Source organism: Catharus ustulatus, chromosome 3 (genome assembly GCF_009819885.2).
Source record: "Catharus ustulatus isolate bCatUst1 chromosome 3, bCatUst1.pri.v2, whole genome shotgun sequence".
In the NCBI taxonomy this organism is placed as follows: Eukaryota; Metazoa; Chordata; class Aves; order Passeriformes; family Turdidae; genus Catharus; species Catharus ustulatus.
Window position 1 is genome coordinate 118,659,438 of NC_046223.1, and position 17,530 is coordinate 118,676,967.

Below are 17,530 nucleotides of genomic sequence, written 5' to 3' on the forward strand. Positions count from 1 at the left end.
TTCCTAAATCCCAAAAATCCCAAATCCTAAAAATCCCAAATCCCAAAAATCCCAAACTCCAAAATTCCCAAATCCTAAAAATCACAATCCCCAAATTCCAGATCCCAAAAGCCCCAAACCCTAAAAATCCCAAAACCTAAAAATCCCAAACCCCAAAAATCCCATTTCCCAAACCCCAAATTCCAGACCCCAAATTCCAAATCCCAAAAATCCCAAAAATTCCCGAATTTTCCCAGCCCAAATCCCATCAGGAAAACTCACCCAGGTTCCAGCAATTCACCCCGGGACGAGCCAGGAATGCCCCCAGGATTTGGGATTTTTGGGATTTGGGGTTTTTGGGGTTTGGGGTTTAGGATTTTTGAGTTTGGGATTTTGGATTTCTGGGGTTGGCAATTTTGGTATTTGGGATTTTTTGGATTTGGGGTCTGGAATTTGGGGTTTGGGAATTGGGATGATTGGGGTTTAGGATTTTTGGGATTTGGAATTTTTGGGTTTGGGATTTTTGGGATTTAGGGTTTGGGATTTGGGACTTTTGGGGATTTTGGATTTTTAGAATCTGGGAATTTGGGGTTTGGGATTTAGGATTTGAGATTTTTGGGGGGTTGGGATTTGGAATTTGAGGTTTGGGAATTGGGATTTGGGTTCTGGGATTTGAGGGTTGGAGTTTGGGATTGGGATCTGGAATTTGGATTTGGGTTTTGAGGTTCAGGATTTGGGGTTTTGGGGTTGGAATCTGGGATTTGAGATTTGGGATTGGGAACTGGGATTTAAGATTTGGGATTTGGGATTGGGATGGGATTTGGTGTTTGGGATTTGGGGCTTGAGATTCAGGATTTGGGATTCAGGATTTGGGACTGAGACGGGATTTAAGATTTGGGATTCAGGATTTGGGATTGGGATGGGATTTGGGGTTTGAGATTTGGGGTTCAGGATTTGGGATTTGGGATTCAGGATTTGGCACTGGGATGAGATTAGGGATTTGGAGTTTGGGATTTGGGATTGGGATGGCATTCAGGATTTGGGGTTTGGGGTTTGAGATGGTTTGGGAGGGGAATTTGGGGCCGGGCTCCCTCTGGGGTCGCTCCTCCCGCGCTCCCAAGGACGTTCGGGATCGGGGCCGGATTTAAGCGGTTGCTGGGGATTCCCAAAATCCCAAAATCCCCAAATCCCCTTAATCCCAGCAAGGGGGGCGGGGCGGGGCGGGCGCAGCTGCTGCAGCTGCTGCTCCTTAGGGACGGCGCCAAACGGCCCCAAAACCCCAAAATCCCGCCCCAAAACTCTGGGGTTTTCATCGGGGAATTTATGGCCCCATAAATAGCCCCAAAATCCCAGAAAAAACCCCCAAAATTCCTCCAAAAAATCCTCCAAATCCCACAAAAATCCCACCAAAAAAACCCCGATTTCCCCAAAAATAACCCCAAAATCCCACAAAAAAACTGCAAATCCCACAAAGAAAACCCCAAATCCCAGGATTCCACCTCAAAATTCTGGGATTTTCATCAGGGAATTTATTGTCCCACAAATAACCCCAAAATCCCAGGAAAAAAACCCCAAAATTCCACCAAAAATCCTCCAAATCCCACAAAAAGAAACCAAAATCACAAAAAAACCCAAAAATCCCATGAAAAAACCCAAAATCCCACAAAAAAAACCCCAAATCCCAGAACAAACTCCCAAATCCCACTCAAAAAAACCCCCAAATCCCACAAAAAAAACCCCAAATCCCTGCATTCCACCCCAAAATTCTGGGATTTTCATCAGGGAATTTATCGCCCCATAAATAACCCCAAAATCCCAGAAAAAAAGCCCAAAATTCCATCCAAAACTCTCCAAATCCCACAAAAATCCCACAGAAACCCCCCCAGAATTCCACAAAAATCACCCAAAATCCCACAAAAAACTCCAAAGAAAACCCCAAAATCCCAGAAAAAAACCCCAAAAATCCTCCAAATCCCACAAAAATTCCACAAAAATCCCAAATTCCGCAAAAAAACCAAAATCCCACTAAAAAAACCCCACATCCCACAAGAAAAAACCCCAAATTTCACAAAAATACCCCAAAATCCCAGAAGCGACTGCCCAAATCCCAAAAGTAAAATCCCACAAAACCCCCTCGATAATCACATCAAAAAAATCCCAAATCCTACAAAGAAAACCCCAAAATTCTGGGATTTGGCCTCAAAATCCCAGGATTTTCCTTGGGAAATTTCTCACCCCATAAATAATCCCAAAATCCCAGAAAAACAAAACTTAAAATCCCCAAGAAATTCTAGAGGAAAACTTCCAAATCCCAAAAAGAAAAACCCAAAATCCCACCCCCCCCCAAAAAAAAAAAAAAACCCACTAAAAAAACCCCCAAATCCCACAAGAAAAACCCAAATTCCACAAAAATAACCCAAAATTCCACCAAAAAAACCCCAAATCCCACCAAAAAACCCCAAATCCCACAAGAAAACCCCAAATCCCACCCAAAAAATTCCCAAATTCCATAAATAAAACCCCAAATCCCACAAAACAACACCAAAATCCCAGCAAGAAATTCCCAAAAAAATAAAGAACCCCAAATCCTACTAAAAAAAAAAATCCCATCTCAAATCCCACAAAAAAAAAATCCCCAAATCCCCAGATTTTCCCTGGGGATGTTCCCGACTCTTCCCAAAAAAACCCAAAAATCCCCCAAAACCATCCCATAAATCCCATAAATTTGGGATTCCTGGACCCCAATCGACTCCCACCCCATAAATTTGGGATTTCGCCCAGAATTTGGGATTCCTGCATCCCAAACCAATCTCATCCCATAAATTTGGGGTTCCCAAACCTATCCCATAAATTTGGGATTTCCTAACTGATCCCACCCTATAAATCCGAGATTCCCAAAACAATCCCATACATTTGGGATTTCCAGACCCCTAACGGATCCACCTCACAGAATTTGGGACTTCCCACAGAATTTGGGATTCCTGCATCCCAGACCGATCCCATCCCATAAATCCGGGATTCCCAAACCGATGCCACCCCATACATTTGGGATTTCCCCCAGAATTTGGGATTTCCAGATCCCAAACCAGTCCCACCCCATAAATCCGGGATTCCTACATCCCAAGCTGATCCCACCCCACAGAATTTGGGATTCCCAGACCCCAAATTGATCCCATCCCACAGAATTTGGGATTTCCTGCAGATTTTGGGATTCCGGGATTCCCGGACCGATCCCAACCTGCAGAATTTGGGGTTCCCAGACAGATCCCACCCCATAAATTTGGGATTCCCAGGCACCAAACCGATCCCACCCTACAAACTTTGGGTTCCCAAAGTTTGGGATTGCCCGCAGATTTTGGGATTCCCAAACCCCAAATAGATCGCACCCCACAGATTTTTGGGATTCCCGAAGATTTTGGGATTTCCAGACCCCAAACCGATCCCATCCCATAAATTTGGGCTCCCAGACCGATCCAACCCCACAAATCGCGGATTCCCGCAAGGATCCCACCCCACAGAATTTGGGATTTCCCGCAGATTTTGGCATTCCCGGATCCCAAACCCATCCCACCCCATAAATTTGGGATTCCCGGACCTCAAACCGATCCCATCCTACAAACTTGGGGATTCCAAACCGATCCCACCCCGCAGATTTTTGGGATTTCCCGCGGATTTTGGGATTCCTGGATTCTGGACCAATCCCACCGCGCAGATTTGGGATTCCCGGATCGATCCCACCCCACAAATTTGGGATTTCCCGCAGATTTGGGGATTCCCGGACACCGGACCGACCCCATCCCACAAAATTTGGGATTCTCGGACTCCGGACGGACCCCACCCCACAGATTTTGGGATTTCACGCGGATTTTGGGATTCCCGGATCCCGGTCCGACCCCACCCCACAAATTTTGGGATCCCCGCAGATTTTGGGATCTCCCCCCCGCCCCCCATTCCCGGGATGCTGCGGGGGGTGGGAGGAGGGGCCGGGCCCGCATTCCCGCCGCCATTCTCGGCAATTCCCGGCAATTCCCGGCCGTTCCCGGCGCTCCCGGCATCCCGGGAATTCCCGGTTTTCCCGCAATTCCCGTTTTTCCAGCGGCACTGACCGTACATGGCCGCGGCCCGGCCCGGGGCAGCGCAGCCCGAGGGGGCGGAGCCTCGACCGCAGGCCCCGCCCACAGACCGCAACAGGCCACGCCCCCAATGTGGGACAAGCCCCGCCCCTAAATAGGGAGAAGCCACGCCCCCAAACCGCGACAGGCTCCGCCCCCAACCGGGACAGGCCACGCCCCAAACGGGACAGGACCAAAATTCCTGGGATTTGGCCCCAAAATCCTGGGATTTGACACCGAAATTCCCAGATTCGACCCCAAAAATCCCCCAGAATTGCCCCTAAAATCCCAGGATTCAACCCAAAAATCCTGGGATTTGACCCCGAAATTCTGGGATTTGACCCAAGAACCCCAAGATTCAGCCCCAAAATTCAGGGATTTGGCCCCAAAATCCTGGGATTTGAAACCGAAATTCCCAGATTCGACCCCAAAAATCCCCATATTTGCACCCAAAATCCCAGGATTCAACCCAAAAATCCTGGAATTTCACCCCGAAGTTCTGGGATTTGGCCCCAAACTCCTGGGATTTGACACCGAAATTCCCATATTCGACGGCAAAAATCCCCAGATTTGCCCATAAAATCCCAGGATTCAACCCAAAAATCCTGGGATTTGGCCCCAAAATCCTGAGATTCGACCCAAGAATCCCAAGATTCAGCCCCAAAATTCTGGGATTTGGCCCCAAAATTCAGGGATTTGGCCCCCAAAATCCTGGCATTCAGCCCCATCCTGGGATTTTCTCTGAGGAGCTGCCTGCCCCACAAACAACCCCAAAATCTCCCCTGCACAGAAAAACCCAAATTCTACAGAAAAACCCCAAAATCCCACAAAAATACAAAAAATCCCATTTTAAAAGAACCCCAAAAGCCCCCAAAATTCAATGAAAATTCCCCCAAATTCAAGAAACACCCGCCAAAATCCCATAAATAAAACCCCACAAAACTCCCACAAAAAAACCCAAATCCCACAAGGAAAACCCAAAATCCCAGAAAGAAAACCCCCAAATCCCCAGATTTGACCCCAAAATTTTGCTATCTGACCCCAAAATTCTGGGATTCGGCACCTAAATTCTGGGATTTTCCTTGGGGAGCTTCTTGCCCTAAAAATAACCTCAAAATCCCAGAAAAAAAACCCCAAAATTCCACCCTAAAAACCTCAAATCCCACAAAGAAAACGCCAAATCCCAGGATTTTGGGGCCAAATCCCAGATCTTTGGGGCTGAATCCCAGAGAATGGGAACTGGGAATGGGATTGGGAATTGGGAATTGGGAACTGGGAATTGGGAACTGGGAATTGGGATTGGGATTGGGATTGGGATTGAGAACTGGGAAATGGGAACTGGGAATTGGGAATTGGGAACTGGGAATGGCAATGGGATTGGGAATTGGGAACTGGGAATGGGATTGGGAACTGGAAACTGGGAACTGGGAACGGCAATGGGAACTGGGATATAGGGAATGGGATCATGGGGATAGAGGGAATGGGATTGGGACCTGGGAATGTGCTCAAGGGAACCGGGAATGGGGCTAGGAATGGAATTGAGAACTGGGAATGGGAATGGGAACTGGAAATGAGAATAGGAATGGGAAATGGGAATGGGATTGGGATATAGGGAACAAGAATAGGAACTGGAAATGGGAACAGGAATGGGATTGGAATAATCAGGAATGGGATTAGGAACTAGGAAAGGGATTGGGAATGGGAATTGGGAACTGGAATGGGATTGGGATTATCAGGAGTGGAGCCAGGAACCAGGAATGGGAACTGCGAAAGGGAATGGGATAATGGGGAATGGGGCCTGGGTCTGGGAATAGATTGAGAATCAGGAATGGGATTGGGAACAGGGAATGGGATTGGAAACTGGGAAAGGGATAGGGAACAGGGAACAGGGATTGGGATTGGGAACAGGAACAGGGAATGGGATACAGGGAATGAGAGTGGGAACAGGGATTGGGTTTTGGATAATTAGGAATGGGATTGGGAGCAGGGAATGGGAACGGCAAATGGGATTGGGATATAGGAAATGGGATTAGGAACAGGGATTTGGATTGGGAACCAGGAATGCGATTGGGATAATCAGGAATGGGATTGGGATGATTTGGAATAGGAACTGTGAATGGGCCTGGGAACAGGGAATGGGAATTGGGAATGGGGCTGGGAACCAGGAATGGGATTGGGAACAGGGATTGGGATTGGGACTGAGATATTTGGAATGGGCCCTGGGAACTGGGGATGAGCCACTGGAATTCCAAAGGGAAACTGAGGCTGGGATTCCCAGCGCTGCCACTCCCAACTCCCCAAACCACGGGAATACCAAATGCTGGAATCATTCCAGTCAGGAAAACCCCTGGAGCCCATGGATCCCAACGTTCCCGACATTCCCAATCCCAGCTCCGATCCAAAATCATTCCCCCAAATCCCCCCATTCCCAGTATTTTCCCTCAGCCATTCCCAGTTTTTCCCTTCCCTGGAGTTGTTCCAGCCCCTCCAAATCCTTAGAACGAGGAGCCCGGAGTTGATTGCAGAATTCCCAGAATTCCCAGAATTATTCCCAGAAGAATTCCCAGAATCTCGGATGCTGCCCTGGGGACCAGGACAAAGCTGGAGTTTCCCCAAATCCCAAAAAATCTCCTCCCCCATTCCCGAATCTTTCCTTGGCCAGAAGAGCCGCCTGCCCGGCTCCGTAATTACAGACTTGATTTGGCCAAAATTAAATTAATTGAGAATAATTTAATTAATTGGGAATTAATTAAAATATTTGAGGAATTCAGCAGCACCGGGAAATTCCCTGGAGATCCTGAAGGATTTAGGGATTCCACGGAAATGGATCCCATCCAAAACCATCCTGAAATTCCAGGATTCCATGGAGTCAAAATTCCGGGATTTCAGGATTCCATGCATCTGTGATTCCATAATTCCATAATTTCAGGATTCAATGGATTCTGTGAATCCAAAATTCCGTGATTCCAGGATTCCAAAATTCCAGGATTCCATGGATTCAGTGATTCCAACATTCCAGGATTCCATGGATTCTGTGAATCCAGGATTCAATGGATTCCATAATTCCAGGATTCCAGGATTCCATGAATCTGTCATTCCAGGATTCCATAAATCCAGGATTCCATGGATTCCATGAATCCAAGATTTTGAGATTCTGTGATTTCAGATGGGAATTTTTTGGGATCCAGGGAACAAATCTCGACGATGGGGACAAAGAGGGAAATCGGGATCTGCCCCTGTCCCTGTCCCCAGTGTGTTCATGGGGATTCTGGGATTTGTTCTGGGATTTGTTCTGGGATTGATTCTGGGATTCCTTCAGAGATTCCTCAAGGATTCTGGGATTCATTTGGGGATTCTGGGATTGATTCTGGGATTCTGGGACACCTGTGGGATTCTGGGGTTTGTTCTGGGATTGATTCTGGGATTCGTTCTGGGATTGGTTCTGGGATTCTGGGATTGATTCTGGGATTACTTCAGGGATTTATTCCAGGATTCTGGGATTTTTTTTTTGGGTTGATTTTGGGATTGATTTGGGGATTCTGAGATTTGTTCTGGGATTGATTCTGGGATTCATTCCAGGATCCATTTGGGATTCATTCCAGGATCCATTTGGGATTCAGGGGTTCCTTTGGGGATTCTGGGATTGGTTCCAGGATTTTCCCCTGTCCTGGCTCCAGTGGCTCCCAGCTCCGGGGCTGTGTCCGGCTCGGGGTGTCCCCACCTGGGACGGACAATGAGGGGACAGAGAGGGGACACCGAGGGGATGGAATACGGGACAGGGACAGGGATAAGGGACAGGGATAAGGGATAAAGACAAGGGACAGGTGACAAGTGACAGGAATGAAAGGGATTTGTCTTTATTGGGATAAAGCCACGGGAGTTGGGATAAGGGACAAGGACAAGGGACATGAGATGGGGACAGGGACAGGGGACACAGCAAGGGACAAGGACAGGGGACAAGGGACACGGATAAGGGACAAGTAATGTGACAGGTGACAAGTGACAAAGGACAGGGGATCAGGATTAGGGACAGGGGACAGGGGACAAGTGACAGGGGACAAGTGACAGGGGACAAGTGACAAGGGACAAGGGACAGGGGACAGAGGACAAGTGACAAGGGACAGGGAGAGGCACGCAGCCAAGGGAGGGGTACACGGGACAGGAAGAAGGCGCAGGAAAAAGGGAACAAGAAAAGGGAACAAAAAAAGAGAAGCAGAGCAGGTGACAATGACAATGACAATGACAGTGACAATGACAGCGACAATGACAGTGACAATCACATCAACGCCCCCTGGCGGACCCTCCCCCGTGCACCAAATCTCGCGAGATCTGCCTCCCGCCGCCGCGAGATGTCCGCAAATCTCGCGAGAAGTCGCGCGGGACGAGCGGGCTGAGGCGGAAGCGCTGCACTCCCGCCATTGTCGCCTCCCTTCGGCCTCTGCCGCTCCAACCGGGAGCGGCACCGGTAACGGGAGCGAGCCCGGCCCCGCCATGGAGGCGGCCGCGGCGAAGCGGAAGGAGCCGCGCAAGGCGCTGCGGGTTAAAGTCATCTCCATGGGCAACGCCGAGGTGGGCAAGGTGAGGCGCTGCTATTGGCTGGCTGGCGGTGAGTGACGGGCGGTTGACCAATCAGGAGCGCGTGAGGGCGGCTGCTTCGCACTGATTGGAAGCCGACAATGTTGTTGTTTGGTTGGTAGGTGGGGCTAAGAGGTGAATGACAGATGGGAGGGCGGTGTCTCAGTGCAACACGCAGTTCTGATTGGTTGGTGGAGAAAGGGGGCGTGGCTTGGTGCTGTTATGGGGCAGAGGCGCCTTTCCCAAATCCGGGAGTTGTTGGGAATTCCTGGGAAATGCGGCTGGGGAGGGATTCCCGCGGAAATTCGCGCTTTTTCCCCGGCCAGAGCTGCATCATCAAGCGGTACTGCGAGAAGAGGTTCGTGTCCAAGTACCTGGCGACCATCGGGATCGACTACGGGGTCACCAAGTGAGAGCCGGGAATGGGAAAGGGAATGCTGGGGATAGTGGGAATAATGGGAATGGTGGGAATGGGGTGGGAATGGGATTGGGAATGGCAACAGGGAATGGAATGGGATGGAAATAATGGGAATTATGGGAGTGGTGGAGATAATGGGAATGGGATGGGATGGGATGGGAATGGGAATAATGGTACTGGGAATGGGAATGGCAACAGGAATGGCATGGGAATGATGGGAAGGATGGGAATAATGCCAATAATGGGAATGGGGTAGGGAATGGGCTGGGGATAGGAATAATGGGATTGGGAATAATGGAATTGGGAATAATGGGAAGGGGAATGGGGATGGGGATGGGATTTGGAATAATGGGAATAAATGGGATTGGGAGTGGGGATGGGAATAATGGGGATAATGGGAATAATGGGAATGGGGATGGAAACAATGGGAATTATGGGAATTATGGGAATGGGAATGGCAATGAGGGTAGGATTGGGAATAATTGGGAATAATGGGATTGGGAATGGGAATAATGAGAGTGGGATGGGAATCATGGGAATGAGATGGGAATGGGGATGGGAGTAATGGGAGTGGGAACGGGAGCCCGGCATCAACCTCTGTGGGTCAGAGCCGGGTGGGATCAGGATTTCTCCCTGGGAATGTGGGATGGGATGAGAGGGAACAGCCCAGAGCTTCTCCAGAGGAGATTTGGTTGGAATTCAGGAATCGTTCCTTCCTGGAAAAACCTTTCCAAGGGAATCCAGGGATTTAAAATCTGTGTGGGGAATTCCCGGGCTCTGAGGTCTCCGGGAGTTTTCCCCGGCTGGGCCGTTCCCGGAATTCCGGGATTCCCGACGCCTTTTCCAGGGTGCAGATCCGGGATCGGGAGATCAAGGTGAACATCTTCGACATGGCCGGACACCCCTTCTTCTACGAGGTCAGAATTCCCAAAATTCCTCCACAGGAATCCTTTCCCTTGGGATTTTTCCGACCTGTTTTTTCTCAGGGATTCTCTGGGAATTCCTTCCCAAATTCCTCCCAAATTTGGGGGATTTTGGAAGGATTTTTTGAGAATTTATTTTGGGATTTGATGGGGTTTTTGGGGATTTTTTTGGGATTTGGAGGGTTTTTTTAATGGGATTTGGGGGGATTTTTGGAATACTCTGGGATACCCCAGGAATTTCTTCCCAAATCCCATTTCCCCTTTCCCAGGGAATTCCCTCCATTCCCATCTCTTCCAGCCTGGTGTTGGATCCCCATCCTGACTCCTCTCTGGGAAGGAATTTTGGGAATTCTTTGGGAATTCAGGACTCCAGGAAGGGTCTCCCTTCCCTTTTCCACCCCCAGATTCCATAAAAATCCCTCAGGGTGGATCCCGAGCGTCCTGGATCCCAGAATCCTGGAAGGCTTTGGGATGGAATCCATGGATTTTAAATCCAACCCTGCCATCCCAGGGCACTCCAGGATTTCCTTGGACACTCCCAGGAATTCTCTGGGAATTCTTTCCCAACCCTCCCAGCCAGGAATTACTTCCCAAATCTCCCCATTCCCAAAAATCCCCAAACCCCTCCAATTTCCCACCAGCATCTCAACGTGATATTTTTCTTGGGAACCCCTGAACAAATCCTGATTTTCCCTGGGATTTTTTTTTCCCTGGATTTTTTTTTTCCCGGGAAGGTGCGTAACGAGTTCTACAAGGACACGCAGGGCGTGCTGCTGGTGTACGACGTGGGATCCAAGGAATCCTTCGACTCCCTGGATTCATGGCTGGCTGAGATGAAGCAGGAGCTGGGGCCCCACGGGAACATGGACAACGTCGTCTTCGTCGTCTGCGCCAACAAGGTGGGAGACACGGAATTCCGGGAATTCCCCAGGGGTTTGTTCCTGGCTGGAGTGAGAGTTGGGGCTGGGGTGGTTGGGAATCGGCTCTGGGACTGTTGGGATGGTCCTGGGAAGGGATGGGAATTGGATCCAGGATTGTTGGGATCGTTCCATGGGAGTTGGATCTGGGATTGTTGTGGTGATCCAATGGGAGTTGGAACTGGGATCGTTGGGATCATGCCATGGGAATTGGATCTGGGATTGCTGGGATCATCCTGGGAAGGGCTGGGAATTGGCTCTGGAATCATTGGGATTGTCCCATGGGAATTGGCTCTGGGATCGGGGCCGAGCTGGGATCCTGGGGGCTGAGATCCCACATTCCCACATCATTCCCGTGTGACTCCTGCGTCGCCATTCCCGTTTTTCCATCGCCATTCCCGCGTCGCCATTCCCGTTTTTCCGTCGCCATTCCCGCGGTCGTCATTCCGGTTGTTCCCAGGTGGACGCGGGGAAGCTGCGCGTGGTGGACGAGAGCGAGGGGCGGCTCTGGGCCGAGAGCCGCGGGTTCCTCTACTGGGAGACCTCGGCCCAGAGCGGGGAGGGCATCCAGGAGATGTTCCAGGTGGGAATTCCAGGGCTGGGATTTGGATCCAGGATTATCCTGATAATGGCTGGGAATTGGACCTGGGATTGTTGGGATTGCCCTGGGAGATGGTTGGGGGTTGGATCTGGGGATTTCCTGGGAAAGGGCTGGGAATTGGATCCAGGATTGTTGGGATTTTCCTGGGAATTGGATCCAGGAATGTTCTGGGATTGTTCTGGGAGTTGCATCCGGGATTGTTGAGATGGAAGGGATTGGGAATTGGATCTAGGATTGCTGGGAATGGCTGGGAATTGGATCTGGGATCATCAGGATTGTCCCATCCAGGGCTGGGATTATCCAGGATTATCCTGGGAAAGGTTTGGGAATGGGATCTGGGATTATGCTGGGAAAGGGCTGGGAATTGAATCTGGGACTTTCAACATCACGGGATTTGCTTTGTGCTCATCCTTGCAAAATCCCTCTGAGCCCAAACCCCAGACCCCACACCCCAAATCCCAAATCCCAAACCTCAAACCCCAAATCCCAAATCCCAAACCCCACACGGTCATTCCCGGCGTCATTCCCAGACGTTCTACTCGGCGCTGCTGGAGCTGTGCGAGAACGGCGGGCGGCGGCCGGGGCCGGGCGCGGGGCTCGGCTTCACACGGGAGCAGGCGGATGCGATCCGGCGGATCCGCGCCACCAAGGACAGCTGGGACATGCTGGGACTCAAACCGGGAGCCTCCAGGTGCGGGGACACCGAGGTTCCCATGGGGAATGGCGGGATTCCATGGGGACACCAGATTCCATGGGGAATGGCAGGATTCCATAGGGAATGAATGACAGGATTCCATAGGGAATGAATGGTGGGATTACCAGGGGAAGTGGTGGAATTCCCACAGCAGAACCTGAATTCCCTGTGGGAAAAGCAGGAATTTCCCCAATTTTCCCCAATTTTCCGATTTCCCCAATTTCCCCAGTTATTTTCTGGGTTTTCCTGATTTTCCTAATTCTGCCAATTTCCTCAATTACCCTAATTTCCCCCAATTTTCCCGATTTTCCCGATTTTCTGGATTTCCCCAATTTCCCCAATTTTGTGGGTTTTCCCAAATACCCCCAATTTTCCCAATTTCCCCAATTCTTCCAGTTTCCCTGATTTCCCCAATTTTTCCAATTTCCCAGATTTCCCCAAATTTCCCCAAATTTCCCCATTTTCCCCAATTTCCCCCATTTTTCCAATTTCCCCAATTTCCTGGATTTTCTGCATTTTCCTCATTTCCCAGATTTTCTCAATTTCCCCAATTTTCTGGATTTTTCCGATTCCCCAATTTTTCCAATTTTCTGGATTTTCCTGATTTCTCCTTGTTTTCCCAATTTCCCCCATTTTTCCCGGTTTTTCCAATTTCCCCAACTTTACCAGTTTTCCCAATTTCCCCGATTTTTGCGGATTTTCCCAAATCCCCATTTTTCCCCCCATTTTCCCTCAGGGAGGAGGTGAACCGCACGTACCGCCGCCTGGCCGTGCTCCTCGATTTCCCCAATTTCCCTGATTTTTCCAATTTCCACAATTTCCCCAATCTTCCCGTTTCCCCCAATTTTCCTGATTCTGCTGATTTACCCAATTTTTTGGATTTCCCAGATTTTCCCAATTTTTCAGATTTTCTGGATTTTCCCCATTTCCCCCATTTCCCCCATTTCCCCAGTTTTCTGGATTTCCCCAATTCTCCCAATTTCCCCTATTTCACCAATTTCCCTGATTCCCCCAATTCTCCCAATTTTCTGGATTTCTGCAATTTTCCAATTTTCTGGGTTTTCCCAGTGTTTTCCCAATTTCCCCAGTCCCTGATTTTTCCCAATTTCTCCAATTTCCCCAGTTTTCTGGATTTTCCCAATTTTCTGGATTTTCTGAATTGTCTCAATTTTGCCAATATCCCAAATTTTCCCAGTTGTCCTAATTTGTCCTGAGTTTCCCAATTTCCTCAATTTCCCCGATTTCCCCGATGACAATTTTCCCAATTTCCCATTTTTTCTCCCCGTTTTTCCCCGTTCCAGGGAGGAGGTGAACCACGCGTACCCCGATGTCCCAGATGACAATTTTCCCAATTTCCCATTTTTTCTCCCCGTTTTTTCCCCGTTCCAGGGAGGAGGTGAACCGGGCGTACCGCCGCCTGGCCGTGCTGCTGCACCCTGACAAGTGCCTGGCGCCGGGCAGCGAGGACGCCTTCAAGGCGCTGGGCAACGCCCGCGCCGCGCTGCTCAAGAACATCAAATAGAGACGGAATCCGCAGAATTCCCAGGGAAAAAATTCCCAGAGGAAAAATCCCGCGGTTCCCAGGAGAAATCCCGGGATTTCCGCGCCCTCCCTGGCGGGATTCTCCGTTCTGCTCCTCCTCCGGATGCTCCCGTGGGATCGAGGCTGGATTGGGAGGGGGAGGGAAGAGCGGAGCTGCAGAATTCCTGGTTTCTTTGGGGATTATCCCAGTTTTTCCAGGGGTTCCTCCCTGTTTTCCACAGGTTATTCCCATTTTTCCAGCACTTATTCCCATTTTTCTGTCTCTTTTTCCCATTTCTCTGAGGGTTATTCCCAGTTTTCCGAGGGTTGTTCCCATTTCTCCATGGGTCATTCCCATTTTTTCTGGAGGTTTTTCCCTGTTTTCTGTGGGTTAATCCTGGTTTTCTGAGGGTTATTCCCATTTTTCCAGATGTTTTTCCCAGATTTCCAAGGGTTATTCCCATTTTTCTGGGGGCTATTCCTGGTTTTCTGTGGCTTATTCCTTGTTTTCCAGGGGTTGTTCCCAGTTTTCCAAAGGTTATTCCCATTTTTCTGGGGGTTTTTCCCATTTTTCTGTCGGTTATTCCTGGTTTTTTAGGGGTTGTTCCCAATTTTCCTGGGGGTTCTTCTCACTTTTCCATGGGTTATTCCCGTTTTTCTGAGGGTTATTCCCATTTTTCTGGGGTTTTTCCCTGTTTTCCAAGGGTTATTCCCATTTTTCCAGGGCCTATTCCTGGTTTTCCAGGTGTTATTTACATTTTTTCCAGGAGTCATTTCCAGTTTTCCAGGAATTCTTCCCTTTTCTGGAATTATCCCCTGAGATGTGGGAATTTGGAGATTCCCAGAGAAAATTCCCAGATTTTCCTGGAGATGCTGGAATGGATTTGGATCCTCTGGAATTCTGGGAAAAACGTCAGAATTCCAGGAAAAAACTTTGGAATTCTGGGAAAAGTTCTAGAATTCTGGGGAAAAGCTTTGGAATTCTGGGAAAAACTTTTTGGAATTCTAGGAAAAACTCTGGAATTCTGGGGAAAACTTTCAGAATTCTGGGAAAAATGTTGGAATTTTGGGAAAAAACTTGGAATTCTGGAAAAAAACTTTGGAATTCTGGGGAAAAGCTTTGGAATTTTGGGAAAAGCTTTGGAATTCCAGGAAAAACTTTTTGGAATTATGGGGAAATCTCTCGAATTCTGGGAAAAAACTTCGGAATTCTGGGGGAAAAAAATTGGAATTCTGAGAAAGACTTTGGAATTTTGGAAAGAGCTTTGGACTTCTGGGAAAAACTCTAGAATTCTGGGGAAAATGTTGGAATTTTGGGAAAAATTTGGAATTCTGGGAAAAAACTGTGGAATTCTGGGAAAAAACTCTGGAGTTCTGGGAAAGATTTTAGAATTCTGGGAAAAACTCTGACACTATTTATTTATGGATATTTATGGATTTTTCCTGGAATTTTCTGGATTTTTTTCTGGAATTTTCTCCCTTCTCCCGGAGTTTTCCTTTCCCAAGAATCCCAGTCCCACCAGGAATTTGGGATTTTCCCCAATTTTCCCATTTTTCAGTGCAATATTTGGGATTTTCCCATTCCTAGGCAGCTTTTCCATGTTTTGTTTTGTTTTTCCCTAGAAAATAAAATTGAATTTATTGGGATTTGTTTGGATTTATTGGGATTTATTTGTGGATATTTTTTTAATTTGGGAGATTTATTGGGATTTATATTTTTTTATTATTTTCATTTATTGGGATTTGTTGGAATTTGATTTTTGGTTGGGATTTTTTTTGTGGATTTTTGGGGGGAATTTTGGGGAATTGTTGGGGATTTATTGGTATTTTTATTGGGACTTATTGGGATGTATTCGAATTTTTATTGGGATTTTTTGCTGGAATTTTATTGGGATTCACTGGGATTTTTATTGGGATTTATTGGACTTTATCAGGATTTTTACTGGGATTTATTGGGATTTTTAATGGGAATTTTTAGATGTTTTTTGGATTTATTGGGCTTTGCTGGGATTTTTATTGGAATTTTTTAATTGGGATTTTTATTGGTATTTTTTAATTGGGGATTTTTATTGGGATTTTTGTATTATTGGTATTTATTGGGATTTTTTAATTGGGATTTTTTATTGGGATTTTTATTGGGATTTTTTAATGGGAATTTATCGGGATTTATTGGGATTTTTATTGGGATTTATTGGGAACGTTTAAAATTTATTTATTTATAGGGATTTTTGGGGATTTTTTGGGATTTATTTGGACTGGGAAAAGAATTCCAGGGATTTTCTGAGCTGGGATGAGCTGGAGCCTGGTGGGAATCCAGGAATCCCAAAATTCCCAGAGAATTCCTGGGAATGTCCAAGGAAAAGCTGGAAGAATTTGGGATGGCGGGGTTGGAATGGGATGGGATTTAAAATCCCAAATTTTCCGGAATTTTGGGATCTAGGATGCTCAGGATCCATTCCGAGGGAATTTTATGGAATTCGGGGATGGAAAAGGGAAGGAAGATCCTTCCTGGAGTCCTGAATTCCCGAAATTCCTTCCCAGAGAGGAACTGGGATGGATCCAATGCCGGGCTGGGAATTGAGGGAATTCCCTGGAAAATGAGAGGAATTCCCGACTGGGCTGAAATTCTCAGAGAATCGCTGGGAATATCCAAGGAAAAATTGGAGCAGCTTCTGGAATTCCGGGATTTCCCCGGGATCAGGGTGAGGATGAGGATGGAGCGGGAGGAAGCAGCAGCGCAGCCACGCCCGAATTCCCTCGGGAATCTCTTCCCGGGTTTTTATTTATTTTTTATTTTTTTCCCCGGCAGCGAGAGGGTTACGGGAGGCGGGACCGCCCCGAATCCCGGGAAAAGCCCTTCCCGATTTTCCTGCCTCCATCCCGAGCTTTTCCATGGCCCCGCTCCCGCCCCGCTCCCGGGAATCTCCGGCGGGAAGAGGATGCGGGAACCGGGAAGCGCTGCCAGGATAACGGCGGGATTGCATCCCGGTCTGGGGCTTTTCCCGGGTTATCCCCTGGATTTTTCCCTGGATTTGTGGCTGTCTCATCCATCCATCCATCCCTCCATCCCGGCGGGAACGAGGCATCTCGGGAAGGAGGAGCAGGGCAGGCATCGCGACATCTCTGGGGCAGAGCTGGGAAAGCTGGGAAAGCACCTGGAAAAGGAGCTGGGAAGGGAAGGAGCCGGGAATCGACCGGGAGAGAGAAAACCGGGAATCATCACCCAGGAATCCCGGCCGGGAAGGAACCGGGAATCGAACCGGGAAGGAGCCGCGGAGGAACCGGGAAGGATCCGGGAATCGGCCGGGAATCATCCGGGAATTTGCCGGGAAAGAACTGGGAATCAAACCGGGAATCCCGGCCGGGAATCATCCGGGAATTTGCCGGGAATCAGCCGGGAAGGAGCCGGGAATCGGCCGGGAAGGAACCGGGAATCAAACCGGGAATCCCGGCCAGGAATCATCTGGGAATCAGCCGGGAAGGATCCGGGAAGGAACCGGGAATCAGACGGGAAGGAACCGGGAAGGATCCAGGAATCAAGCCGGGAATCCCAGCCGGGAAAGAACCGGGAATCGGCCGGGAAGGAACAGGGAAGGATCCGGGAGTTATCCGGGAATCGGCCGGGAAGGAACAGGGAAGGATCCGGGAATTATCCGGGAATCCCGGCCTCCCTCTCCTCACCACCCTCAATTCCCAATCCCGGCGTTTTCCCGGCCTTGAGGCAGCTGGAAAAGCGGGAGGAAGGCCCGGCAGGATGGCGATACCGCCTGTGACGCTGCGCTGAGCATCC

The 17,530-nt window shown here is 48.8% G+C and overlaps 2 protein-coding genes across 2 annotated transcripts in view; one reads left to right on the plus strand and one right to left on the minus strand.

The window, feature by feature from the left end:
• Positions 1 to 4,143, minus strand: part of EFR3B (EFR3 homolog B) — a 39,231-nt gene extending 35,088 nt beyond the window's left edge. The window contains exon 1 of the mRNA XM_033056085.2: positions 4,086 to 4,143. Coding sequence (XP_032911976.1) covers positions 4,086 to 4,092 — 7 coding nt within the window. The 5' untranslated portion in view covers positions 4,093 to 4,143. The remainder of the gene's footprint in view (positions 1 to 4,085) is intronic.
• Positions 4,144 to 8,451: 4,308 nt separating this feature from the next.
• DNAJC27 (DnaJ heat shock protein family (Hsp40) member C27) lies at positions 8,452 to 15,227 on the plus strand. Its single transcript, XM_033056702.1, has 7 exons — positions 8,452 to 8,669; positions 8,993 to 9,075; positions 9,932 to 10,001; positions 10,742 to 10,906; positions 11,385 to 11,507; positions 12,056 to 12,216; positions 13,609 to 15,227. Exons 1-7 carry the CDS (start codon positions 8,583 to 8,585, stop codon positions 13,739 to 13,741), a joined length of 822 nt encoding a protein of 273 aa, XP_032912593.1. The 5' UTR covers positions 8,452 to 8,582; the 3' UTR covers positions 13,742 to 15,227.
• The last annotated feature ends 2,303 nt before the right edge of the window (positions 15,228 to 17,530 follow it).